At 38.4% G+C, this 24,297-nt stretch overlaps 1 protein-coding gene across 1 annotated transcript; it reads right to left on the bottom strand.

The window, feature by feature from the left end:
- Positions 1-19,725: 19,725 nt before the first annotated feature.
- Positions 19,726-23,549, bottom strand: LOC130649501 (uncharacterized). Its single transcript, XM_057455783.1, has 5 exons — positions 23,027-23,549; positions 22,530-22,762; positions 21,543-21,666; positions 20,547-20,736; positions 19,726-20,096 (listed from the first exon to the last, which is right to left on the bottom strand). The coding sequence occupies exons 1-5, from the start codon at positions 23,292-23,294 to the stop codon at positions 19,886-19,888; spliced, it is 1,026 nt and encodes a 341-aa protein (XP_057311766.1). The 5' UTR covers positions 23,295-23,549; the 3' UTR covers positions 19,726-19,885.
- Between the last annotated feature and the right edge of the window lie 748 nt (positions 23,550-24,297).

Genomic DNA, 24,297 nt, shown 5'->3' with positions numbered 1-24,297 from the left:
GGGATGCACCAGATCCCTTAAAAGTCTACAGAGGTAAGGACTGTGTCACGCGATTTGTGAACCATCTGGAAGATGAGGTGAAGTGGTTATACTACACATTCAAGCAACAACCCATGCTGGAACTGGCAGAGGTGTTAAAAGGGAAGATGATGAAGCCACAGAATGTCATATATGCTTAAAGCGCTTTAACGATGAGAATAACCGTAAGGTTCGAGACCACTGTCACTATACGGGAATATATAGAGGCGCGGCGCATAACAGCTGCAACCTCAAATACAAGATACCTAGTCATATACCTGTAATATTCCACAACCTAAGCGGCTACGATGCGCACCTGTTTATCAGGGAAATGGAGAAAAGTATAACACGCAGGATATTGGTTGCATTGCTGAAAATACTGAAAAATATATCAGTTTCAATGTTAAAATCAAGGTACCACTTGCAGGTATGGGGTATGGTGATGGTGAAGCCTATAAGAAAATCGAAATCAGGTTCATCGATAGGTGTAGATTTATGGCCTCAAGCCTGGTCAAATTGGCAAGCAATCCCATTGGAACAAACGCTGCTGGTATGAAATTTTGATATTGTACGGATAACTGTCTGGATTTTCAGAGCATAGACGCCGCGTATGTGGCAAAATTTAGGTGTAAAAATTGCAAATGAAATACCACGAGGCAATTAAACCAAGAGAAACTAAAGGCAAACGTACCATCCATGGCAAAATTCATCGACAAAGATGATGTTCTCAGGTTAATGCTTATAAAAGGTGTATGTTCTTAAGAGTATATGGATGGATGGCAACGACTTAAGGAGGTGGGGCTGCCTCCCAAGGAGGCATTCTACAGCAAGCTAAACATGAAGGGCATATCGGCGTATGGATATGACTATGCGTAGATGGGATTGTATCACTCCAGAGAGGGACCACATCACTATGGACGACCATTACGATATCTATTTGAGTACGGACGTACTGCTACTAGCCGACGTGTTTGAAATGTTTCGGCACATGTGCTTGATAAACTACAAGTTTTATCTCGCGCACTTTTACAGTGCACCTGACCTGGCATGGTAGGCAGCTCTCAAGTTTAGCCGAATTAGGTTAGAGCTCCTCACGGATCTCAACATGTTTTTTATGTTTGAAAAAGGTATAAGAGGAGGTATAACCCAGGCTGTACACCAGTATGCCAAAGATAATAACAAGTACATGGGAGACCAGTATAACCCGGATGACGAATCCTCCTACCTACAGTATTTGAATGCGAACAATCTCTATGACTGGGCCATGTGTCAAGACCTACCAACGGATGGTTTCAAATGGATCTCCAACGTCGAGGCATTTACAGAAAGACGAACCATAAAGCTTGTCGAAAAGAGCAAGTATGGGTACATTTTAGAGATTGATATAGACTACCCCGAGAGGCTACACGATACACATAACGAGCTACCGTTTCTCACCGAACGCATGGTGATCAACAAAGTCGAGAAACTGGTACCAAATTTGAAAAACAAGCGTGGATATGTAGTGCATATCAGAGCCCTTCACGAGGCTATAAAGCACGGACTTAAACTTAAGAAGGTTCATAGGGTCATTCAGTTTAACCAAAAGCCATGGCTTAAAGCGTATATAGATCACAACACGAGGCTGAGGACTGCTGGCAAAAATGACTTCGAGAAGGATTTCTATAAGTTGATGAACATCTCGGTGTTCGGCAAGAGCATGGAAAACATTAGGAACCACCGCAACATTCAGCTGGTCACCAACGAGGATAAGTATATAAAACTCGTGATGAAACCCAACTTTAAGGGTGCAAGTCGGTTCAGTAAGCACCTAGGTGTAGAGATGGGTAAGACGGAGGTCAAAATGGACAAGCGGTGTATATAGGCCAGGCCATATTGGAAATGTCATTAATTGTGATGTATGAGTTTCACTATGACTATATGCAGGCCAAATATGGTAGCAAGCTGCAGCTCTGTTGTATGGGTAGAGACAGCTTTGTATACCACATTCGAACGGAAGACTTTTATCGCGACATTGCACAAGATTTCGAGACACGTTTCGATACGAGTGCCTATAATCCAGATGATGGAAGACCTCTCCCCATAGGGAAAAACCAGAAAGTGGTTGGCCTGATAAAAGATAAGCTAGCAGGAAAAATCATGACCAAGTTCATCACCCTGAGAGCAAAACTATATGCCTACGAGAGTATATCAAAAGAGGGCTGTGATCGCAAAACCAAGGGCGTAAAGAGATGCGTGACCAAGAAGTCTATCACCTTAGACGACTATAGACGATGCTTGGAGGAGGGCGTTAACATATACAAAAGCCAGGTGCTAATTCAAAACAAGAGCCATAAGTTCTTTACACAAGAGGTGAACAAGTTAGCCCTTAACAGGGAGGAAGGATGATAAAAGGCTTTTTCAACCAGACCAAGTTTCAATGCTGGCCAGAGGTCACTGCCGCCGGTAGACACCCGAAGATAACTAAATGGAATTGTGTTTGTATAATGCCGTAATACTATCCTATGACCTGATTGCGTTTTTTTTTTTTTCGATATTGCCGTACAATAAAGAGGATGTCGGACCTTGTACAGATGTTTGACTCTGCAGAATCAACCTATGAACACGTTGAGAAACCCACCGATAAACGCCAGGTCCTGAAGGAGGCCCTGAGGAAATGTAAAGGGCATCTCCTACCTAAGAAATGCAAAGAAGCCTTTATAGACAATGCTCCCGATGAGGCCATCGACAAGGTGCATGCTGAGTACGTACAACGTGAGCTCCAAGAGAAGGGGGGAAAGACGGACACTTTTACAGTGCACCTGACCTGGCATGGTAGGCAGCTCTCAAGTTTAGCCGAATTAGGTTAGAGCTCCTCACGGATCTCAACATGTTTTTTATGTTTGAAAAAGGTATAAGAGGAGGTATAACCCAGGCTGTACACCAGTATGCCAAAGATAATAACAAGTACATGGGAGACCAGTATAACCCGGATGACGAATCCTCCTACCTACAGTATTTGAATGCGAACAATCTCTATGACTGGGCCATGTGTCAAGACCTACCAACGGATGGTTTCAAATGGATCTCCAACGTCGAGGCATTTACAGAAAGACGAACCATAAAGCTTGTCGAAAAGAGCAAGTATGGGTACATTTTAGAGATTGATATAGACTACCCCGAGAGGCTACACGATACACATAACGAGCTACCGTTTCTCACCGAACGCATGGTGATCAACAAAGTCGAGAAACTGGTACCAAATTTGAAAAACAAGCGTGGATATGTAGTGCATATCAGAGCCCTTCACGAGGCTATAAAGCACGGACTTAAACTTAAGAAGGTTCATAGGGTCATTCAGTTTAACCAAAAGCCATGGCTTAAAGCGTATATAGATCACAACACGAGGCTGAGGACTGCTGGCAAAAATGACTTCGAGAAGGATTTCTATAAGTTGATGAACATCTCGGTGTTCGGCAAGAGCATGGAAAACATTAGGAACCACCGCAACATTCAGCTGGTCACCAACGAGGATAAGTATATAAAACTCGTGATGAAACCCAACTTTAAGGGTGCAAGTCGGTTCAGTAAGCACCTAGGTGTAGAGATGGGTAAGACGGAGGTCAAAATGGACAAGCGGTGTATATAGGCCAGGCCATATTGGAAATGTCATTAATTGTGATGTATGAGTTTCACTATGACTATATGCAGGCCAAATATGGTAGCAAGCTGCAGCTCTGTTGTATGGGTAGAGACAGCTTTGTATACCACATTCGAACGGAAGACTTTTATCGCGACATTGCACAAGATTTCGAGACACGTTTCGATACGAGTGCCTATAATCCAGATGATGGAAGACCTCTCCCCATAGGGAAAAACCAGAAAGTGGTTGGCCTGATAAAAGATAAGCTAGCAGGAAAAATCATGACCAAGTTCATCACCCTGAGAGCAAAACTATATGCCTACGAGAGTATATCAAAAGAGGGCTGTGATCGCAAAACCAAGGGCGTAAAGAGATGCGTGACCAAGAAGTCTATCACCTTAGACGACTATAGACGATGCTTGGAGGAGGGCGTTAACATATACAAAAGCCAGGTGCTAATTCAAAACAAGAGCCATAAGTTCTTTACACAAGAGGTGAACAAGTTAGCCCTTAACAGGGAGGAAGGATGATAAAAGGCTTTTTCAACCAGACCAAGTTTCAATGCTGGCCAGAGGTCACTGCCGCCGGTAGACACCCGAAGATAACTAAATGGAATTGTGTTTGTATAATGCCGTAATACTATCCTATGACCTGATTGCGTTTTTTTTTTTTTCGATATTGCCGTACAATAAAGAGGATGTCGGACCTTGTACAGATGTTTGACTCTGCAGAATCAACCTATGAACACGTTGAGAAACCCACCGATAAACGCCAGGTCCTGAAGGAGGCCCTGAGGAAATGTAAAGGGCATCTCCTACCTAAGAAATGCAAAGAAGCCTTTATAGACAATGCTCCCGATGAGGCCATCGACAAGGTGCATGCTGAGTACGTACAACGTGAGCTCCAAGAGAAGGGGGGAAAGACGGCCAAGGCGTTGACTACTCACGTGGTCAGCCTATACGCAAACCTGATTGGAAATGTCGTCGAGGAGCTCCAAAAAGACATTGAAGAGAATCCCATTATCCCGGGATGCCATGACAGATCTCGGGATCCTTGTCTACTGCACTATTGGTTGATGTCTAGCTCCAACTTTGGTTGCAGGCCATACAGCGAGACATATGAGCAAAAAAGAGGATGGCTCAGAGACCAAAGGAAACAAAGATGAGCAGCGCGTGTAGTGTTATTATCAATAAGCAACAATCTGCGGAAAAAAATGTTGAAGTAAACAAAAAGCACCCGGGAAAAGTTGCCCAGGGGCACCAGCTAGCGACACTGATGAGAGAGAGGTAGCTTGGAATAGCTCCACCAAAGAAAGAATCCATGACCTTTAGAGAGTTCTTGAGATACTTTGAGAGAGATCTAAACACTCCCGAAGCTATACTGAAAGAGATAAAAGAGACTATGGAGATCCTTGAAGATCAGAGCCTATCTATCCATCTTGTAGTAAAAAAGAAGTAATTTGTTGTAAGTCTTAGGGCTTATAACAAATGAGTGAGGAGTCTACTAACCATGTCATAACCAAGAAGAAGGAAGGTCGTGTTGCTGCTGGCAAGAGACTTGCAGAATGGAACCGAAAGAACAAGACCCACATACAGAAGAACGTGGGCAAAGGTTCTTCACCAGATGATCAAGAAGCTGTCGCAGGTCCTCACAAGTCAATGGAAAACACCTATATGTACGGTGTAGGGACTTTGGCCGTATTGGCGATAGGAGTAGGCGTCTGGTACAAATTTGGTAGAGGCAAAAATGATGGAGAATCTCAAAACCCGGAACCCGAGCCCCGGCAGTAGAAGCCACATATATATATAATAAATGACTACAAGCAACGTAACCCCAAAGGAGAAGGAGATCCTGGATATGCTCTACGAAACCGTTGTAGACCTTAGTTTCACCTTCGCTTATGCCATGGCAGGTAAGAAATTATAACAAGGCTGTAACAATTATAACAAGGCTGTCTACCAAGATGGTGGCCTAGTTTGCAGCAAGTAGGGCGAGTCGTGAAATAGCCGTCAAGAAAGGGTGGATTCCCGCAAGTATAGTCCCCAAACCAAAATAGAGCGTCTAGTAAAATTTCTATCGCTCTATGAGAGATAGAAATCAACATGGAGAAGGCCATGATCTGCTCGAAATGTAAGCACAATCTCCCCTTGAACCATTTCAAGATCAAGTGTAATGGTCAAAAGAATCAACAGTGCAAGGATTGCCTCGCTGCTAACCGGGTGTCGCGGGAACGCGCAAGGTGCCCACATCATCGTAAAAAATATCAGTGCAAGGTGTGTAAGGGAGGTGGGATTTGCCTCCATCAAAAACAAAGATATCAGTGTAAGGATTGTAATGCAGCTCATCTCACTAATGTTAATCTGTTAATCGCCCCAGCAACCAGTCTCTACATGAAAACAAGGAGCTCATAGCTGCGCTGCGGCCCATGTTGAAGCCCAGTCTTCTGAAAGTATGACCTGGAAAGACTACGAGTTCTTGCACATTCATTAAAAGGTACCTTACCAATATCAAGAAACCGGCAAGTCCCCGACGCTTGCTGATGTTGCTAGGGTATTACACTCAAGGGCGAGTCCCGGAATAGGCTTGTTATTTACAAATGGAGAAGAAATGCTCAAAATGCAAGCACCTTCTTTCCTTAAACAAATTCAGGATTAGGGGGAATAGTCGAACAAAAAGTTGCATAGGTTGCCTGGATAAGGCGAAGGAGCAGCGTGCCAAAAACAAATGCAAGGACCGTGATATCTAGGATGGGGTAAATCCTATTAATATTGAAAGGGAAAGTAGAGGGTTTAGACAGGATGAAGATTACCTACTTCTCTATACCCTACTCTCGTACGACATTGTGTAGAGGTATATTGAACTGTTACCCATCGGAGCACCCTCTGAGTCATCCCATGTCATCCCGGAGAAGGCACGGCTCATCAAGAGGTACCGCAAAGTACTGCGGTACCAAGAGGATAAGATAGTGTTTGATCCTCTACACCTCGTATGCCATACTCAAAAGACCAAGTTCTGCCCTGCCTGCCGGGGGTCTTTGGTGAAAAATCACGGCGGCGTATGAGTTTGTTTTACCTGCGCCGCGATATACCTTAAAATAGATAAGAAGAAATGGGGCTATCAATAAATGTTAGATGTTGTAAGAAACTTCCATACGGCAATCTTCACGGGCCCGACATCATCCAGAAAAACACAACGTGTCCTGGACCTGGTCGAGAATGAGTATAGGGACACTATCACAACGTAGTCGTGTTATGCTTTACTCTGAAATGGAATACGACCTACTTTGAGAGAGCCTTGTTCTGGCGGGACGACTATGTGTTCCTGATCGATCTTAAGGAGCAGCTGTTTGAATGGATAGCGAAATTATCATCGTTAGTGGCAGGTGAAGAGAGTCTATTTATAGTCGATGACTGTATAGCCGACGAGAGCCTCGATAAGCGGAGACAACCCCTACTTGAGCTTGCCATCAGTGGTAGGTATCGTAAACATAGCCTGTGGCTACTCACGCAGTCGTACACTGCATTACCCCACGAAAGGCCCAATATGTAGATGATAGACGAAGAAACCAACCTTATTTCAGACTGGGATAATATCAAGGCTGAGCTGAAAAAATCCAAGCACGCATGCCTGTATGTGAGATTGGAACATCCTAGAAGCTATAAAATCCTTGAGTGGAAACCTCTGGCTTACATTGCTATATTAGAAATGTCTCTTGCAGCGGTTGATATGTTCCAAGGAAAACAAGTCCGATCATTTTATGTCTAGGATAAAGTTTAATGTATTGTAGCCTCCGATGTTTGGAGAGCTGTAGGATATAAACGACGGGCTGGGGTACAAGCTATTCAGCGATATGTTCCTAACAAGTATAAAATGCGATTAGATGTACTTAGATCTGAGTATACCCAACCAAACACAGTTTTGCTGACTGACGCCAGCCTATATACCTTCCTTCTGTGATGTTGTCAACCTGACGCAGAACCCTTTTTAGAGTGGGTTGTAGAAGAGGTGCTACCCGGGAAAATTCAAAAGCTTGCTGCGGCAATTGAGGACAAGAATATGGCCCTGGCATTTCTCGGCGACGAGATAATTGAGGATAGAGAAAACCAGCTTATGGTGCTGGGGGATGAACTTGAGGTACATACCCAGGAAAATGCGAGGCTTAGGGAAAGATATGTACCCAGTGCTCAGGATCCCGGAAAAGACAATGTCATCATCATCCACCGTAAGCATACCACGCCAGAGAATGATGAGTACCATCATCTTCCCTATTACTGTACGTGTGTTCAGAGGCGAAATATTAGCAAAAAGAGATTGTGGTTCAAGGACAACTACTCAGGCGCGGAGGAGATTGTTGTCATCGACAAACCCAACGCTATACACGCCTTTAATCGGTTTGAAGAAGATGGGCACGTGGAGAGTTACAGAAACCATCTTGGGCTTATAGATCTTGCTCGGCATTACCTGTACGACTTGGGTGTTCCGACACTAGAGGACTACGCAGACGCTATAACCAGTCCTGGGGGTGCACTCAGACCTGAATACACCCAACCAAACACAATTTTTACTACTCTTGTAAGTAGTGAAAGTTATAGACAAAAGGAATAAGCTAGAGTTCTTCTGATACAAAGCTTCTTTCAGGACCGTCCTTTAAATAGTACAAAATACGACTACCCGCTAAGATACGGTCCAACCTATACATTTTGCTGCTCCAAAAAGCGTCGGTAGCACGTCTCTTTTGATCATCATACACTTCCCCGGGTTGTAACAGATAGAGGTACAAACCATCCTCAGGTAAGGGTTTTTTTTCAGGATATTCTTCGCTTTTCGCAAGCGGTACCCCATCGAGTTTGATCGTCCTGTTAGGCTTAATACCGATCATGGCAGTCTTGGTATTTTTGAGACTTTTCACTATGGTATATAAGTTTTTCACCCGAATACTACTAGTATCCTCAGAGACCAGCTCCTGTGCATCTTGAGGCTTGAATAGTCTTTCAGCGAGTACCTTGTTATAGCTCTCCACAAAGGTCGTTAAAGTGTGGTGGTATTTTGTAGTAGCCCTCTTAATTTCAACCCCATTGTACTCTAACAATTTTGTTACATCTGACTTGAACTCACTACCATTGTCGCATTGAAAAATATTGAGATATTGAAGAGGTCCCGCTTTATAAATGTCCTTAATCATGTCTGCGAATTCACTGGCTTTTTTCGTCCGTAGGGGTCTCCTAACATTGAAGCCACGTCAATGCCTGTCAAGATGTATTTGTAGGTGTTTCCATATACCCTATCGTGGGGCATATGCAGTAGATCAAACTGGTGCATCTCGTTCGATCTTGTAATACTGAAGTGAGGATAATCGATACGTTTCGGGCCTTTGATGTGTCTCAGCCTGAGCATCTGACGAGAAAGCCAGTGGGTGACTAGCTTTTTGGATAAGCCGCTCTCCTTTGCAAGCAATTTGATGGTCTTGCGTCCGGTCCACGGATGTTCCAGAGCGTAGTAAACTTAGCTTAATTTTTTCGCCCCTTTTTCGGTAACGATATATGGTTTTGACATTTCTTTTATTATATGTCAGAAACGACCTACAAATGTTTGCATGCTACAAATCCTAGAATGCTCAATGATCCAACGATAAAGCTGAGTTCGCCATCTTGTTGTTTCTGGGAGGGTGTGTTATAATCCAACAATTTCGGAACCTTATCATTCGAGGCGATGTAGTATTTGTACATATCGTCCTCCAGCTCTTGAAGGCTCTTACCGGCCTTTACTTGCATATCCCGTTTTTTGTTAAACCAGTCTATTTTATCCTGACGGTCTCAGACCCATTGAGCTTGGGCCGATTGTAGTTTCTCAATTGCTTGGTCAGGCCTTTTCCTCTCCGCTTCTCCGTATCCTGAGAGCTTGCTAAATAGAAAGTTTGTACCGCTGAATGCTAGTGTGTTAATTGCAGCACCTGCAACAAGAACAGCGATAGTTGCCATTTATTAGTACTCAACACTATGATAACGCCCGTCTAAGATATTCAACTGCGCATCCTGAAGCAAGTACACATAGCACCTGAATCCCCAGTTCCGTCGGCTTTCTTGGTCATATGCAACGTAATGCCGTCACTAAGGCGTTGTAAAGGTCTCCCACTACCATGTACGGTATGATCAGGAGAGGTTCGGAAATCGATAAACAACGCGTACCGTTCATTAAAAAATTGGCCAATCGTAACGTTAGAATCATGACTGCCGAAGAGGTTCACACTCTGCTCTAGGTGATCCCTGGGAAGTATGGCATGTGAGTAGAGCTCATTGGGTTCACCTTCCACCATGACGCTAACTTTAACAATCTTGGGATTATAGAAGACCTTGTTGATGCCTGAATAGGCCATAACTTTTGAAGGGTCCACAAATATCCGTAAGACACCCTTTAGACTTTTCACCGGAGTGTCAATCTGTAAATTGTAGCTTGTGTCCTGCTTCTTCATTGTGACGACCTTGGAACGGAGTATCTCACTTGCTAGGCCTTCATGAGTGATTTTGTCGAACTCCAGCTTGATGTTGGTAATTTTATATGTGGCATCGGCCGTCTTGGCTGCCGTGCTCCCCGAGGCTACTGTCCCTGCATTCTTTATAACGTCACCGTATGATGCAATGTAGGACAAACTGTAGCCTGTCATGGAGCCCTGCCTGGTAAAACGGCAAGTCTCTAGTCAACTCAAAGAGCTGCCCCAAAAGAATACAGAAAGTGTTAGCATAGGCCACAGCGATGGGTTTCTCCTCATCCGTCCCGACATAGTCAGTAGCTTTGACCTGTAAGGCCCTGATGGTCCCGTCTTTGTGGTTGATCGCCTCCAAAATGAAGTTGTTGTCACTGTCAAATTTGGGTACCAGAGGTGTTTGTAGACTGCGAAGGTGTTAATATCAGATATATTTTGCACCTTGTTACCGTTCAAGGTAATACGTAGATCTCGCACCAACGTTTCGCCGATATTCGAGACGATGGTACGTTTCGTGTTAGTAGCCGTCACTTCCAGGTCAAACAGTACCTTGATAGTCCCTGGAAATATAACCTCATCCTCTCGCATGTTGGGGATATCCACGTAGAGGTCTTCATTATGGTTAATTGTAGATGGTATGTTACTAATCTGAACACGTTGACGGCGTTCTTTGATACCAAAAAGCTGCTTCGTTTCTGCGTAGGATTCTAATGTAGCTCCGTATTGACTCATTTTATTATAGTGATTTTTTTTTAAAAAAGGCAACGAACAAGGGATATGAACACAATATTGATGATGATGATGATGATGATGATGATGATGATGATGATGATGATGATGATGATGATGAGGATGATGATGATGATGATGATGATGATGATGATGATAATGATGAGGAGGAGGAGGAGGAGGAGGAGGAGGAGGAGGAGGATACTACACAATCAACGTCAAAACTTCCATCAACACCGAGGTCCAAAAAGACAAGAAGACAACACCGTATTCCAGGGGACATCGCGAACGAGGCCTACAAGACTTTTTAGAAACCAAGGTTAATGGCCTCTACAAGAAACTTAAACAGAGGCTGGGGAAACCCCTTATGATAGATTATGATGATTTTGTCCTTGAGGGGAATCGTCTTTTTTTCAAGGACATAGACATTACACGATAAATATACAAGGAGAATGGTATTGAATTAAGGTCCGATGGAGCTATCATAACAAACTTGAGAAGGTAGATCTCGTTCGAGCCCAGGGTTTTCCCGACTATACCACTACACCCAATAAAGGTAGTAAATTCAGGGCCCACAAACTCTTGAAAAAGTATAGTAAAATAGAGAAAGAGTTTGAGGAGAATGGTGAAAATATTGAGATGGATTCGTTAGATGATATCGACAAAGTTGTAGATGATACAGAAAGGCTTATACAAGACAATTCGTTTGGTGAGGATGGTGAAGGCGGTATAATTGATCGTGAAAGAAGAGGGTTTGACGACAAAATTCAAAAGATAAGGGGCGCTATTAAGCTACATAAGGCCAATATGATCTTATACAACAGTGAGATTATCAAGGCGGAGGACAAGTTAAAAAAACTTGAGGAGCAGAAGGGCGGAAAGGATGGGGGACATTGGAATCCTGATCATGTTAATAGGGAAGAAGAAAAGGTGAAGGTTAAGATTAAAGATCTGAACAAAAAAAAGATATTGATCGAAATGCACACGGTCTAGTATCCTCTGACATATATCCTCAGTTGATGGTCATAAAGGAAACCCTAATGAAAATTGCCGCAGGTGATACGTCCCTGCTCAAGATACTCTTCAAAGAGCAGGGTCTGACCATAGTGAATATCATCTAGGCTGTTGGTCTACTGGTTTCCACCATTGTACTCGCAGTTACAGGAGGAGGTGCCGCGACGGGTGCGGGAAAAGGCTTTGTAGCGGAGCAGCTTGAAAGGCTTGGAAAATTCCTCAAATATTTGGCAGGAAAATCAGGTGCTGCCGTACCTGGTATTATTGGTACCGTAGTCTCATTCTTTCTCAGAGTAGCGGCAACCATTGTCGAATATGCAGCCAAGCATCTGTACATGGCCGTCGCTGCTGCCGTTGGGTTTGTCGTGGTATACGTTGGAAAGACGAAAAAGACCTAATATGTTTGATGAAACACAGTACACCTTACTTAAGTCAGATGTAGGCAATGATGATCCATACCCCCGTTGTGATCAATGCGACCTTTGCATCCTCATGTTGTTCCTCCTGTAAGGGTTGTTCAGGAGTATGTATAGGAGCTGTAGCATGATTATGAGATACAGGTGGTATAGTATGTATAGGTATTTTGATAGTATGCTTAGGAGGTATAGTATGCTTAGGAGTTGTATTATGCTTAGGTGGTGTAAATGGTATAGCCTGTATAGGAGGTATAGTATGCTTAGGAGGTGTAGTATGTATAGAGGGTGTAATATGCTTAGGGGGTGGTTTGATGACTCTCTTTGTATGCTTGACAATAGGCTTGTTATTTACATCAACTTGGATACCAACGCTTAAGTGAGATCAAAAGGTTGTTGTTGTACCCCGCAATTTTGGACCAATAATTATTTCTTTTATTCTAGCTAAAACCTTTGTTGTAGTAGTATTTAATGAGCGTCTATTCATCAAAATGCTCCTTCACATTAAACAAGTCCTCGTTGTTTGTGTTTTCAACCATGTTGCTCGAACACGTGTTTAAAAAGCAGCGAACAGTAATGTTTTCCCCTGGCTTTTTCTTTTTGCCGTGACTTTTTCTTTTGCCGTGACTTTTTCTTTTGCCGTGACTTTTACCGTGACTTTTACCGTAGCTTTTACTGTAACATTTGCCGTGGCTTTTTCTTTTTGCCGTGACTTTTTCTTTTGCCGTGGCATTTACCGTGACTTTTTCTTTTGCCGTGGCGTTTACCGTGACTTTTTCCGTAGCTTTTACTGTAACATTTGCCGTGGCTTTTTATTTTATTGTTGTTTTTTCTTTTGCGGGGGCAACCGTAAAAAGCGTAGTAAAACATATTAAAAAATACGAGTTTTTATATTTCAATATTTTACACAGGCTTCAGTAATGGATGTTACAGAATAAGTGGAAAAAAAAGGAGAAAATGGTTGCTATGTTGCTTCTTATTATTTCATTGACAGCATTTTAGTGAACATGGGTCAGCACAAACATTTTCGGAAACGCTGCCATGATTTTGTATGTGTATTCTTATTGTTTGCCTGTTATGTTAATATATCAGCTTTATAGTGTTACGGGTGTCCACAGACCCCTTCTACGCATATATGGCATTCTGACGAGACACTTCTGTAATAGCCCTGGCCCAAGCTGATGACATACAGAATTTGATTGGATGCGCATTTTGAATTCAAATAGTTGAAAAGAGTTACTTGATTATAAATAAGTTGATAGAGTATGAAGGACGCATAAATGCTCGAAAAAGGATTCACACAAAAATATTTGTTTTATATGTGGATCATGCCGTCTGGATCTGGCTAACTTTAAAAAATTGAGAAATTTTTACTCTTGTGGTTTTGTCGCAGATGAATTGAGTGAGACAAAAAAATTTGTTACATCAAATTTGAAGAATGCAGTCCGCTTTTCAATACACATAATCCAGAGGGCTTACTGTTCGTCGCGTAGAATGTTTTTACGGGGAGCGACATTTTGTTTTTCGTTTTTTCCGAGTTTATTTATTCCCCAACCCCCTGACTGCATAAATGCGCTATTTTGATTTGTTAAAAAAACAACGAAATATAAATGTTCTCTTTATATAATAATTAAACCCGAATGGCCTCTTCTTCACAAATATCTTTACAAAATAGTTCGCGCCGCAAAAGAATTTTTTCATGCGCAAGTTAGTCTCCAGTCCGTTTGTTTGTTTTAATTCTACAAGGGTGGAAGGCTATGCTTTAAGTTTATCTAGTTGGGCATCATTGTGACAATCCTAATTAAGTTACCAGAGGGGTGGGTCAAATTGACAAACTCTGATTTTTTTGAGAAAGCAGCAATGTACCCTCTCCCTTCTTATTATTTTCTGTGAAAACATAACTTTGTTCATGTACAATTTGTAGATAATCGTAGTATGAAACAAAATAGAAGTACAAAACGAGATTTTTCGATGCCTATATCTCCCACGAGAATGCAATCTGGTTAACCTCTCGCACGAAATTAAAAATATAAACATTAGAATTTCAACTTAGTAGAAAGAAGAAAGTTTTTGCGATAACGACGCGAAAATACAGCGTATTTATCTTGGAAATTCTTTATTTACTTTGATTATTTAAAAAAGTGTATTTTAATATTCAACGACTGTCAAACGCCTTTTTTGCTTGTTAAATATTTTTTTGTGAGGACAATTTGTAAAAATATTATAGCCCGTTTTAACCATGTTTTGATAGCGCATTTGCCAGGGCAACTTTTCTTTTAGTTTTCAATAGGTTTAGGTTTCTACAGAGATTACGTGCTATATTTATGGAATCATTGACTGTCAGTGAAAAAATGTAAAGTATTTTCAAGAAAATGCACCTTAAAGAAAACAAAAATCAGTTTTTTTGTGTCGTGCATATTTTCACATGCCGTTCTACTGTAAGAAAATCCCCTGTTTTTTAAATTTTTTCTAAAATGGTATCAAAACATGTCGCGACGTCGCTATTAAAACACCGCCTCCAGTTATCTCTGTATTTACTTTCACATTACGCAGACAATCAGAGCTACATTTTACGACCACTGAATGTATTTAACACTACCCCCTACAATTTAAAGAATACCAATTATCTTCACAATAGCTATATACTTATTTTCTTATTCACTTTGTTCAACCGAAAATAAGAGACTTATTGTCTACGTAATCTCTTCAAGACGGTATTCGAATGAAAAAAATTTCTTCATTTCATTCCTGATACTTTTCATGGAAAAATTTCTCAAATCTTCAAAACCTTTTTCCAATAAACACTTCCATTCTCCATCTTACAAAAATCATCACTTTTTCTTGACATGTCGGCTGTTATAATTGACTTTGTTGCTTAATTGACACTAGGTATCAATGCTGAGGAATTTGCCAATGTTCCAGATATTCTTGTTTGTGCAGATCTTATCACATATTCGCATTGGTTTGTTGTCAATAAACTTCCCTTATAAATAGAACTCTGTTTGTTGAACACAGAAGTAGAATTTGTAATGAATGTACCTTGTGTTGGCAATTGTTGACTGACATTATCTGTAGTAGAGAACTTCAGTCTTTTTTTGGAATTGGCTACAAAATAAACTTTGCAATATTATTTTCTCCTACAAAAATTGATTTTTTATTTTGATTGTATATAATGCATGCATTATTTTTTCAAGTATTATATAAAACATTTGAAACATTTTGTTTTATTATTTTTATAATACAGTTCTATGAGGATATACAATTACCTACCTTTATTAGTTTATTCAGATGAGTTGCTCACACTTTTAGGACAAATTGTCATTCGTTTAAAAACATATTTTTTAGTTGATGATGATTCCACCAAAAATACATATGTATCACTCACAGTTACTTTCTCCACAGAGTCGAAAGAATTTTTGCTGCTCATCCTCAGTGTTACCATGAAAGTATACTTTCTGTGAAGTAATATTTTCTTTTACTGGAAGTGACAAAAAAGTGCACATTTTAAAACCATATCCATGTAGCCTATCTATTACCAAAATAATACAAAAAAGATATTACATGGAGTGCACATATGCTCATTACAATACATAAGGTAAACACGAAATAGATCAACACAAAGAAGGAACCAAAAGACAGAAAAACGTTGATGTATTTTTACATACCTTTGTACATGACATAGTATTGTTACACTCGAAGGCATTACTGATAATTCTACCACTAGAATTATAAGAAAAATGAATTGACTTACCATAGATTACGTGAGACTTTCATTTTCCAAATGTATTCTTTAGGGTAAATTGCAAATGAATTACTGAAGCCAACAATGTTTTTAACAAATTTAGTGACCAAAAACAACTGAAAATAAAAACAACAACAAAAAAATTACTATCACTTCTTATACACCATTTTCTTTCATCGTCGAAATGTGCTTGCATGGTTACGGCATACTTCTTAGAAATGCGTATAATTACGGTAATTATACTCAACCAATCAAGTGCAGAATTCCGGCCTACGATTCCAGTGTCTTTTCGTCTCGCCGTTCAGTAAAAAAAAAGAGACAAAAGACGCTGGGAACAAGTTTGTCATTGGTTCTCAAAATATCATTCACAAAATTACAGACACGACGGAATCTTTCCACGGTAAAAAAGTTCTACTAATATCCGCCAATAGCATCGGCAGCAAGGTTATCTGCTACGAGCATTGAAGGGATCCAAAAAACTTTATTAAAGATTGATCTAATCCAATCTCAATTCTAAATTCTTCTAACTTCTTGATGTCTTCAATGCAGGGATTTAGTACTGGTTTATCTATATTTTTACACTAACGATGCATTACACATCTAGCTGAATATCTTTTAATCTTGATCGGTGCTGTGATTTTAAATTTCCCAATATAAAGTAAAATCATGAAACGTTACATTTATGTGTTTTATTCCCGAGGGGGTTGGCAACCTAGAAATCATCATGATATAAGACTATTTGTAGTGCATTTGGCTAATTTGAAAATAGGGAATTAGCTTGATACAATGATCCATCAAAAAGCGAGTCAATCTTCCGTTCTGACATTCCACTGGTACTTGCTGTAAAACTTCACCCAATACATCTTCACGGGATAGCCTACTTTTCAATGTCTCGAAAATAGGGACATATAGCATGGTTACTTTTGTAACCAAGAAAAACTTCAGTGAGGGCTGTTATAACCATAAATGTCGCAATCAACCATAAATATCGCAAATTGTCCATAAATGTCGCACATCAACCATAAATGTCGCAAACTTAACCATAAATATCGCAACCATAAATGTCGCACAAAAAGTGATGATAAACCATAAATACCGCAAAGTCTATTAACACCTAAAACAACTTTTGAACGGAAATTTATGGTCAATAGAAGCAATTAAATAATTATTGAGTGATGGTTATGTCTCACATTTCGAATGATTCCGTTATCCAGTGTAATCTTTGCGATCATAGGGCGCATGATAACTTTAGTCACAGAGTTGTGTAAGGTGTCTTTGCGCAAAACATTTTAATTATATTGTTTCGTTGTTGTATGTAAAGACCTGTATTTACAGGGGCGGATTTAGAGGAGGGGTAAAAATACATGATATTCCTCCTCGAAAAGAGCACTTATGCTTCTCTCCTTAGCTATATATATTTTACCAAAATAAAAAAAATAATATAATACCACAAAAACTTCATCGTAATAATTAATCACGAATTACTCTCCCTCTTTCGATCTATGTTATTACATACATTTGACATTATGTATTATTTTGCTTTGAGCATATTTTCAATCAACAAATAGCATGTGACAGATTACTTATATTTGACATGGTATTATGTATGCTTTTGCTTTCAGCATGATATTTTAAATAAGGGCACTTCATGATCATGAGATCCCTTTTTACATCAGCCAAAAACGTCTTTTCATCGAAATTTTTATAATTTCTTTAGAATATTTTCTTTGGCTGTAAACGGGCTAGTGGCATTTTAAAAAATGCAGTTATCATTAGATGATGGACTTAACCCTGTGTCAAACGCTGAACTATTTCGAAAAGACCTATATTTGTTTGTCAGTTTGACATGAATTGAAGAGCCTTCTGTTCCGGCAAAGCATGTTTTATCTTTAATCAGGTTTTTGAGATTGAAAATATCACAAAGTGACTGCATCTGCCCGTAGCAACTATCACTTGGATTATAAAAATCTATATTAATATCACCCAGAACAATAACATTGTCACATTTAGAAAGAGCATTGTTTAGAATTTTTTCAAATTCATAGAAAATTGTGTTAAGTTCAAATATGAAGGTGGCCGATAAATACTAATTATAATCCATTTTTTATTTCTAATAGTAATTTCAGAACAGATAATTTCATTCTCTGCAATTCCAATATTGTGTAACTGTTTACAAATGACACCTTTCCCAACATACTCAAATTAAACCTCCTCCATGTATGTTTCTGTCCTTTCGGGTTCTAATTTCATATCCGTCAATATTAAATTAATCAGTTAGAAAAGATTCATCCAGTTTAGTTTCTGCAAGGACGAAATAGTCAAGAGAAATTAAGTAACCTAAAAGAGGATTATCGGAATTAGCAACTCTAAGTTTACAGATACTATCGAGCGGGCTATCAGGTTCGGAATTTGAACTATGTGTTTGGCTAAGATCATCAATTTCATTTTGTAATAACAAAGGGATATTTTGTGTCTTACTTGAATCTGAAAAAACTTGTAGAGTCTGAGTGCAAGGACCTATACCCAAGACTGGAAGTGCATGTTGTGGTATAAAAAATGATTAAGATAATATAAATAATTTTTCGCTAACATAGTCTTACCATCGTCTGTAAGGTGGATTCCATCTTTCCATAAAGAAGAGTTTTTTTATGTTGTCATTATGAATAAAAGTAACATCTAAAGCCTCGCATCTTTCCTTTAACAATCGGTTAATTTTATCGATTGGACTGTTAACTTTTGGCACCTTTTGAGTTGCTTTTGCAATTATTTTTAATTCATGGGATAATCGCAGGCATGGCTGCCAGATTTGTTGACCATAAGGTCACATCTTCATGCACCCTCTCCTCCACCTGTTTGTTCCTTTCGACATTGGAGAGCAGGTCTTGGCACCACGCAAGAGCTTTGTAAAAAAGTTCTGTGGAGCTTGAAAATCATATCTAGATCTGTATTCTTATTTATTACTTCCATTTCGACTGCTTTCACTCCTAAACCTCTCCAACAAACATTTTTAAATGTTTGCGACAATAAGACGGGTGTTGGATAAGGAAGATAATAATTTTAATAATAAGATTTGAAAATTAACACAAACAATATCGGCTTTTCTTTATTATCCCTCCAAAATAAAAAGGATTCTATTATTTATTTGCAAACTTTCGCTTCTGCGAGAGAAAACTGTAGACTACAACTACCATAATGCATTTTGGATTAGCAGTACAGAAGAAACAGGAAAATTACCAACCTCGTCCCCAGAGAATCTTGTATCTATTCTTACTTCAGGACGGTGCTGGGAACGAGATTGGGAAATTACAAGCAATAAGTTTCTACTTATTTTTTAAAAATAAATCAATTTTTTGGAGAACGGCAAGGCGTGGATTCAGACGACTGAGAAACATCAAATAACTAATCGAACTGTGAGCTACACAAATGCGATTGAACCATGGCTGCAGCAAACGCTGTTGCCAAAGAGCTGGTATTTACGTATTATACTTTTCACTTTAGAAATCGTACATAATCGACGTTAATAAACGCTTCTTATCTTTTCTTATCTTAATGTGTTTGATTGATACATCATGATGTCGGTCTATTCTCCCGTATATACGTCACTAATAGCAGTGCGCTGTTTTGGCGTTGACCTCCTTTAGATGATCTGTTTTATATTTGAAAGTATTAACAATAAGGGTTACTAGCTATGTGAGAAACAGGTAAATTACTTTCATGTTTACCAATACCTAACTTTTATATTTAATCAGTGATGTGATACGGTGTAACATACCATAGTATAGCTAAGTGATATTATTAAAAACATGAACTGTTTCTTTAAATAATTTTACAAAAAATAAAATCAAACGAGATATTTGACCAGATTCTCAAGATTCCTTTGTGTTTGAGTAGATAACATCTCTTGGAGGCGGTTGCGGTGCTCTTCTTGGCAGAGGCGGCATAGGATGCTTTCGTTCGTTTTCTATGAAATCCTCAATTCCAAACTCGTTATTTGTGTAGGAGGGGGGTGCAGGAGATGTTGTTACGTTATTTTGTACGACGCCTTGTGAGCATTTTCTTTTTCGTTTGAGGAGTACACTAAAAAGCATTAAAAAGAAACTGACAATTCTCATATTTTACTTAAAACAAAAACAAACAAACAAAAAAAAAAAACACGAAAAAAGGAGGTCGGATTCATATTCCAAACAACAACAAAAAGTGTTTTTTCAGCATGTTTTAGAAGGATTGGTTTACGACAAGTAATACACACTTTCCTTTATAAAAATGTGCTTTATGAGGATATCAGGCTGGGATTTCAGGTTAAATACAAAAGTCTAAAGTTTAGAACAATAGCGAAATAAGAATAAAGACCAGCTGGTTAAAAAAATCGTGTACGTCAGTAAACCCTTAATCTTTCTTTTCTGCTACAACATGAAGTAGAAACTGCCTTGCAAGCAATATTTACTACCTATCTTCACATTGAGTTAGATTTTATCATATGTAAAGTAACTGCTACTTTTAGATGATTAAAGGATGGAATATACTTACAAAGCGGTAACGCATATTATCACAATAATAAGCACGAATATCAAGCTCAACGTGATGTACACCGCAGTGTTGATGCCATCATTATTGTTGTCTTTGGAGGACTTCAAACTTCTACTTGTTTGCGTCGTTGTTGATTTCGATTTGCTTGTTGACGTGGTTGTTATTAATTCTCGTTCGCTCAGGATTTTATCTAAGAAAACATCTTTGTAATTTCCTCGTGTTGTTGATTAATTTTATTTTCTTAACTTACCATATAAAAAAAATATGTTATGTATCTAACATCCCTTTAAACAGAAATAGGTGCTTACCGATTTCATTTTTGTGGACTTTTTTCGTTTATGATTTTTTTATTATCTTTAAATCCAGTACAGTTAAATTAGCATGCATGTAAATTTTTAACTCATTTGAACTACCTTTCTACATGTCGTTTACGCACAGAACGCAAAGAAAAAGTTGAATTCGATTCTACTTACTCCGGAACGGAAAGGAAAATTTATCATTCACGTGATGTAAAAATGGTAAGTACGCATGCTCAGAAGCTTTTCTTCTTCTATCCGTTCCGTTCCGCTGAAAACTTTTTTCAAGCAGAAAACAGCCTGTTATTTTTGCGGTCAAGCGCTTCCTATATTTTAAATATTTTACGAGCCTCACTTTCAAACAAAGATAGTATAATTAACTTTAACTGTTGTAGCAGTTTATTTATTCGCAGTATGATTCTGAAACTTCCACACTTTATAAAGACATATCATACATATCCGATATAAAAATTATGCACAAATATCACCTTCGTTATGAAAACAAAACACCTATCCTTATCGTCTGATGGAAACATGGTCTAAATTGATGGTCAGGATGTCAAATGGTCAAATATTTGCAAAGAACTGCTGCATATTCAGAGGAAATAAATTCAGGAAGTGTCTATTAGTGATATTTGACATGGAAAAGTTCTAATTTGCAAATCTAATAAATAAATAAAGTAGTGGCTAGTTAACATACATGTTTTTGTTCCCACTGCTTTCCCGACATGGCATCCAAAACTCTTTTTACCACAAAATACATTGACTTTAAATATTCTGCCTTGATAATAAAGCATTGCAGTTGTTCTGTCTGTATGCCGCCACTAAACAAAATGCAAGTATGTGAGTGACGGGTACTATTCGAAGGTAAGGACGTCACTAGTAGTAGGAAATAATAAGTGTCATCAGTGCAAATGAGCGGAGGTGTAGTGGAAATAACATTTGTTTTCTACTCTTAAATCTCGTATGCTACCCTGTTCATAGCCGATTTTTACTGACTGCAAACTCTGAAAGAAAAAAAATTTCGCGCCACATTCTGAACGATAAAAGTTCGAGAAGAAAATGTTCTCAACTTTAATTATTTCTATTTTCTAATTTTTCTTAGAGAGAGATTTTTTAACGAAATATTATTCGTGGAATTAGCGTTTTTTTTTACAAACTGTTTGTTGCACTTTGCCCCAACCTTTGTTTAGCTCTTTCCAAAAGCGTCTCCCAAATATATTTAGTCAGTATTTACCTAGATAAGTACTTATGGAAAAAATTGTTCGTTTCAAAATATTTATTGCATTTATACTATATATTAAATGATCTGTCATTCATTTGCATCTCTATGAGCTAATTTAAAAACAGGGAGCTTTATAATCGAAAACGCCATTATAATTGAACCTATCATTATAGTCCTCCAAGATTATAGTAATAACCCCTTAGTAAATATCACTACTTCATGTCAACAGGCGAAACAGAATGCACAAAATAGTATTGCGGAAATTATGTTTGACGGACGATCCCCTGTGAAAAAAATTTTGGTATTTTTTTGTGTGTGTGTTGGGGGGGGGGGGGGGGGGGCGGGGCGGAGGCAGTTGTTTAACTTAAGCATGGTTTATTAAAATATTATACTTAGCTAATAGTCAAGCAAACCAAACCAAGAATATTACGAGTTGTAGATTCAATAATTTGACTTTTTTACCTTGAAATAATACGAAGTTTTATTCACTTGTTTTGTAACCGGATCCACTACTTTTTCAAACACCAATTCAAAGTCTTTCCGGTTTACTTTCGTCCAAGTTTGGCCGTCCCATTCATAAAGTTGATAACTGCCCATTATATTGCTGCAAGAAAACGCATCAGAAAGAACAAACCATTCCATAATAGTATCTTTCTCCGTAATGAAAGAGACACATGTGGTCTTACATGAACAACCTGAAAGAAAAGATGCTTATATGCTTATTTTTTTATGTAATTTTCTTATACTTACGGTTTCATTACGTTTACAACTTTAATAGTGAAAATATGAAAAAAATAGCAATGACGTATTGCAAAATGTAAATAGATTAATATAAAACTGGAAAATAAATAAATTAACTTGTTGTTCGTTGTAGTTGTACAAAGATTTGCATAACGATGCCAGTATTGGAATACCATAGGTTTAGAACAATTAGGAATATAATTGTACAACTTGCCTACCTATGTTAGCGCCGTTAAATTTATGACATTTCGGCACGTCATATGCGTGAAGACTGTAAAAGATTGGTTCGTTACACAAACATGTTACGTAGCCATTTTTTTGTTGCACAAACTCAGCGTTGTATGTTCTGCATATCTTTGGGCTGGTTGACATCAAAAAGAGCATATCAAAACCAGACTTTTGCCGTTTGACTTTCATTTGAAGCTGCCTTGTTGCGTTGCTTAGTAACATCACAATAATAAACAATAACAAAATTCTTTCATGCATTCTTATTGAAGAGAATATCACCGATGGAAAAATGACTCCTTTCGTCCCCGAAGCAACTATTGAATGTTCAATCTACACTTCCAAGTTTTGTTTTGGTTGTTTTCTTAACGAGAATAAATTAACCTAAGCAGCCAATTTAAATTAATACTTGTGGTCACATTTTTAGTAATTCTAGGTCTAACATGCACCACGTGAACATTAGATAGCAATTATTAGAAGTTTCTGTAATTTTCCCCCTTTTAATGGTTTTATATGTCCTAGTCTGCCCAGTACTTTCCCCAAGCACTGTGCAAATTTGCTTTTGTTAGATGTAAATTAATTTATAAAAATAAATACAAATAAATAAATAAAATAGGAAATGATAAATGGATGGAAGTTGTCTTTCTTTTTGCATCGCCATACACTTTTCCCGAATTTCATAAATTAAATTAATTATGACGTCATCAAAAATTTTATAATCTTTCTGTGCCCTTCAAATAAGGATATTCAGATAGAATATTAAATTATTATGACAAAAATGAAGTTTTTAGAACAATATAATGTTCTGGTTGTATTTTATTTGAATTTGAAGGAAATAATTATTTTGAAAACGAGGCTCTCTAAAGAAGATCGGCTATATGAAAGGGTTTGACCGTAACTGCTCGGAATTGAGGCACTTAACGAATAAGAATATTTACAAAACTAGGTAATTTTTTCTACCTTTTGATAAGGAACTTATGGATAAGAATCATTTTTAGTATCGACCTCTTTAATTAGGTTTGACATAATTAGGAGATTCGGGAAAGCTCTATTCGTGGTGCGAATAAATGCACAAATTAAAAAAAAATAATTCGAAAATTTTTTTGTGAATTTTAATTACAGAAAAGAAATTTTAACAGGAAAATATATAATATATAAATACATTGTTATAGCATAGTTTTGTAAGGATAAATAACGATTACAGCTTGATCATGGGATAAGTCAGAACAACTCTACCATACCAATTAACCTCTCAATGTTTTAT

The sequence above is a fragment of the Hydractinia symbiolongicarpus genome, chromosome 7 (genome assembly GCF_029227915.1).
Source record: "Hydractinia symbiolongicarpus strain clone_291-10 chromosome 7, HSymV2.1, whole genome shotgun sequence".
NCBI lineage: Eukaryota > Metazoa > Cnidaria > Hydrozoa > Anthoathecata > Hydractiniidae > Hydractinia > Hydractinia symbiolongicarpus.
The sequence above is the reverse complement of the archived record's forward strand: the minus strand, read 5'-3'. Positions and strand labels throughout refer to the sequence as shown.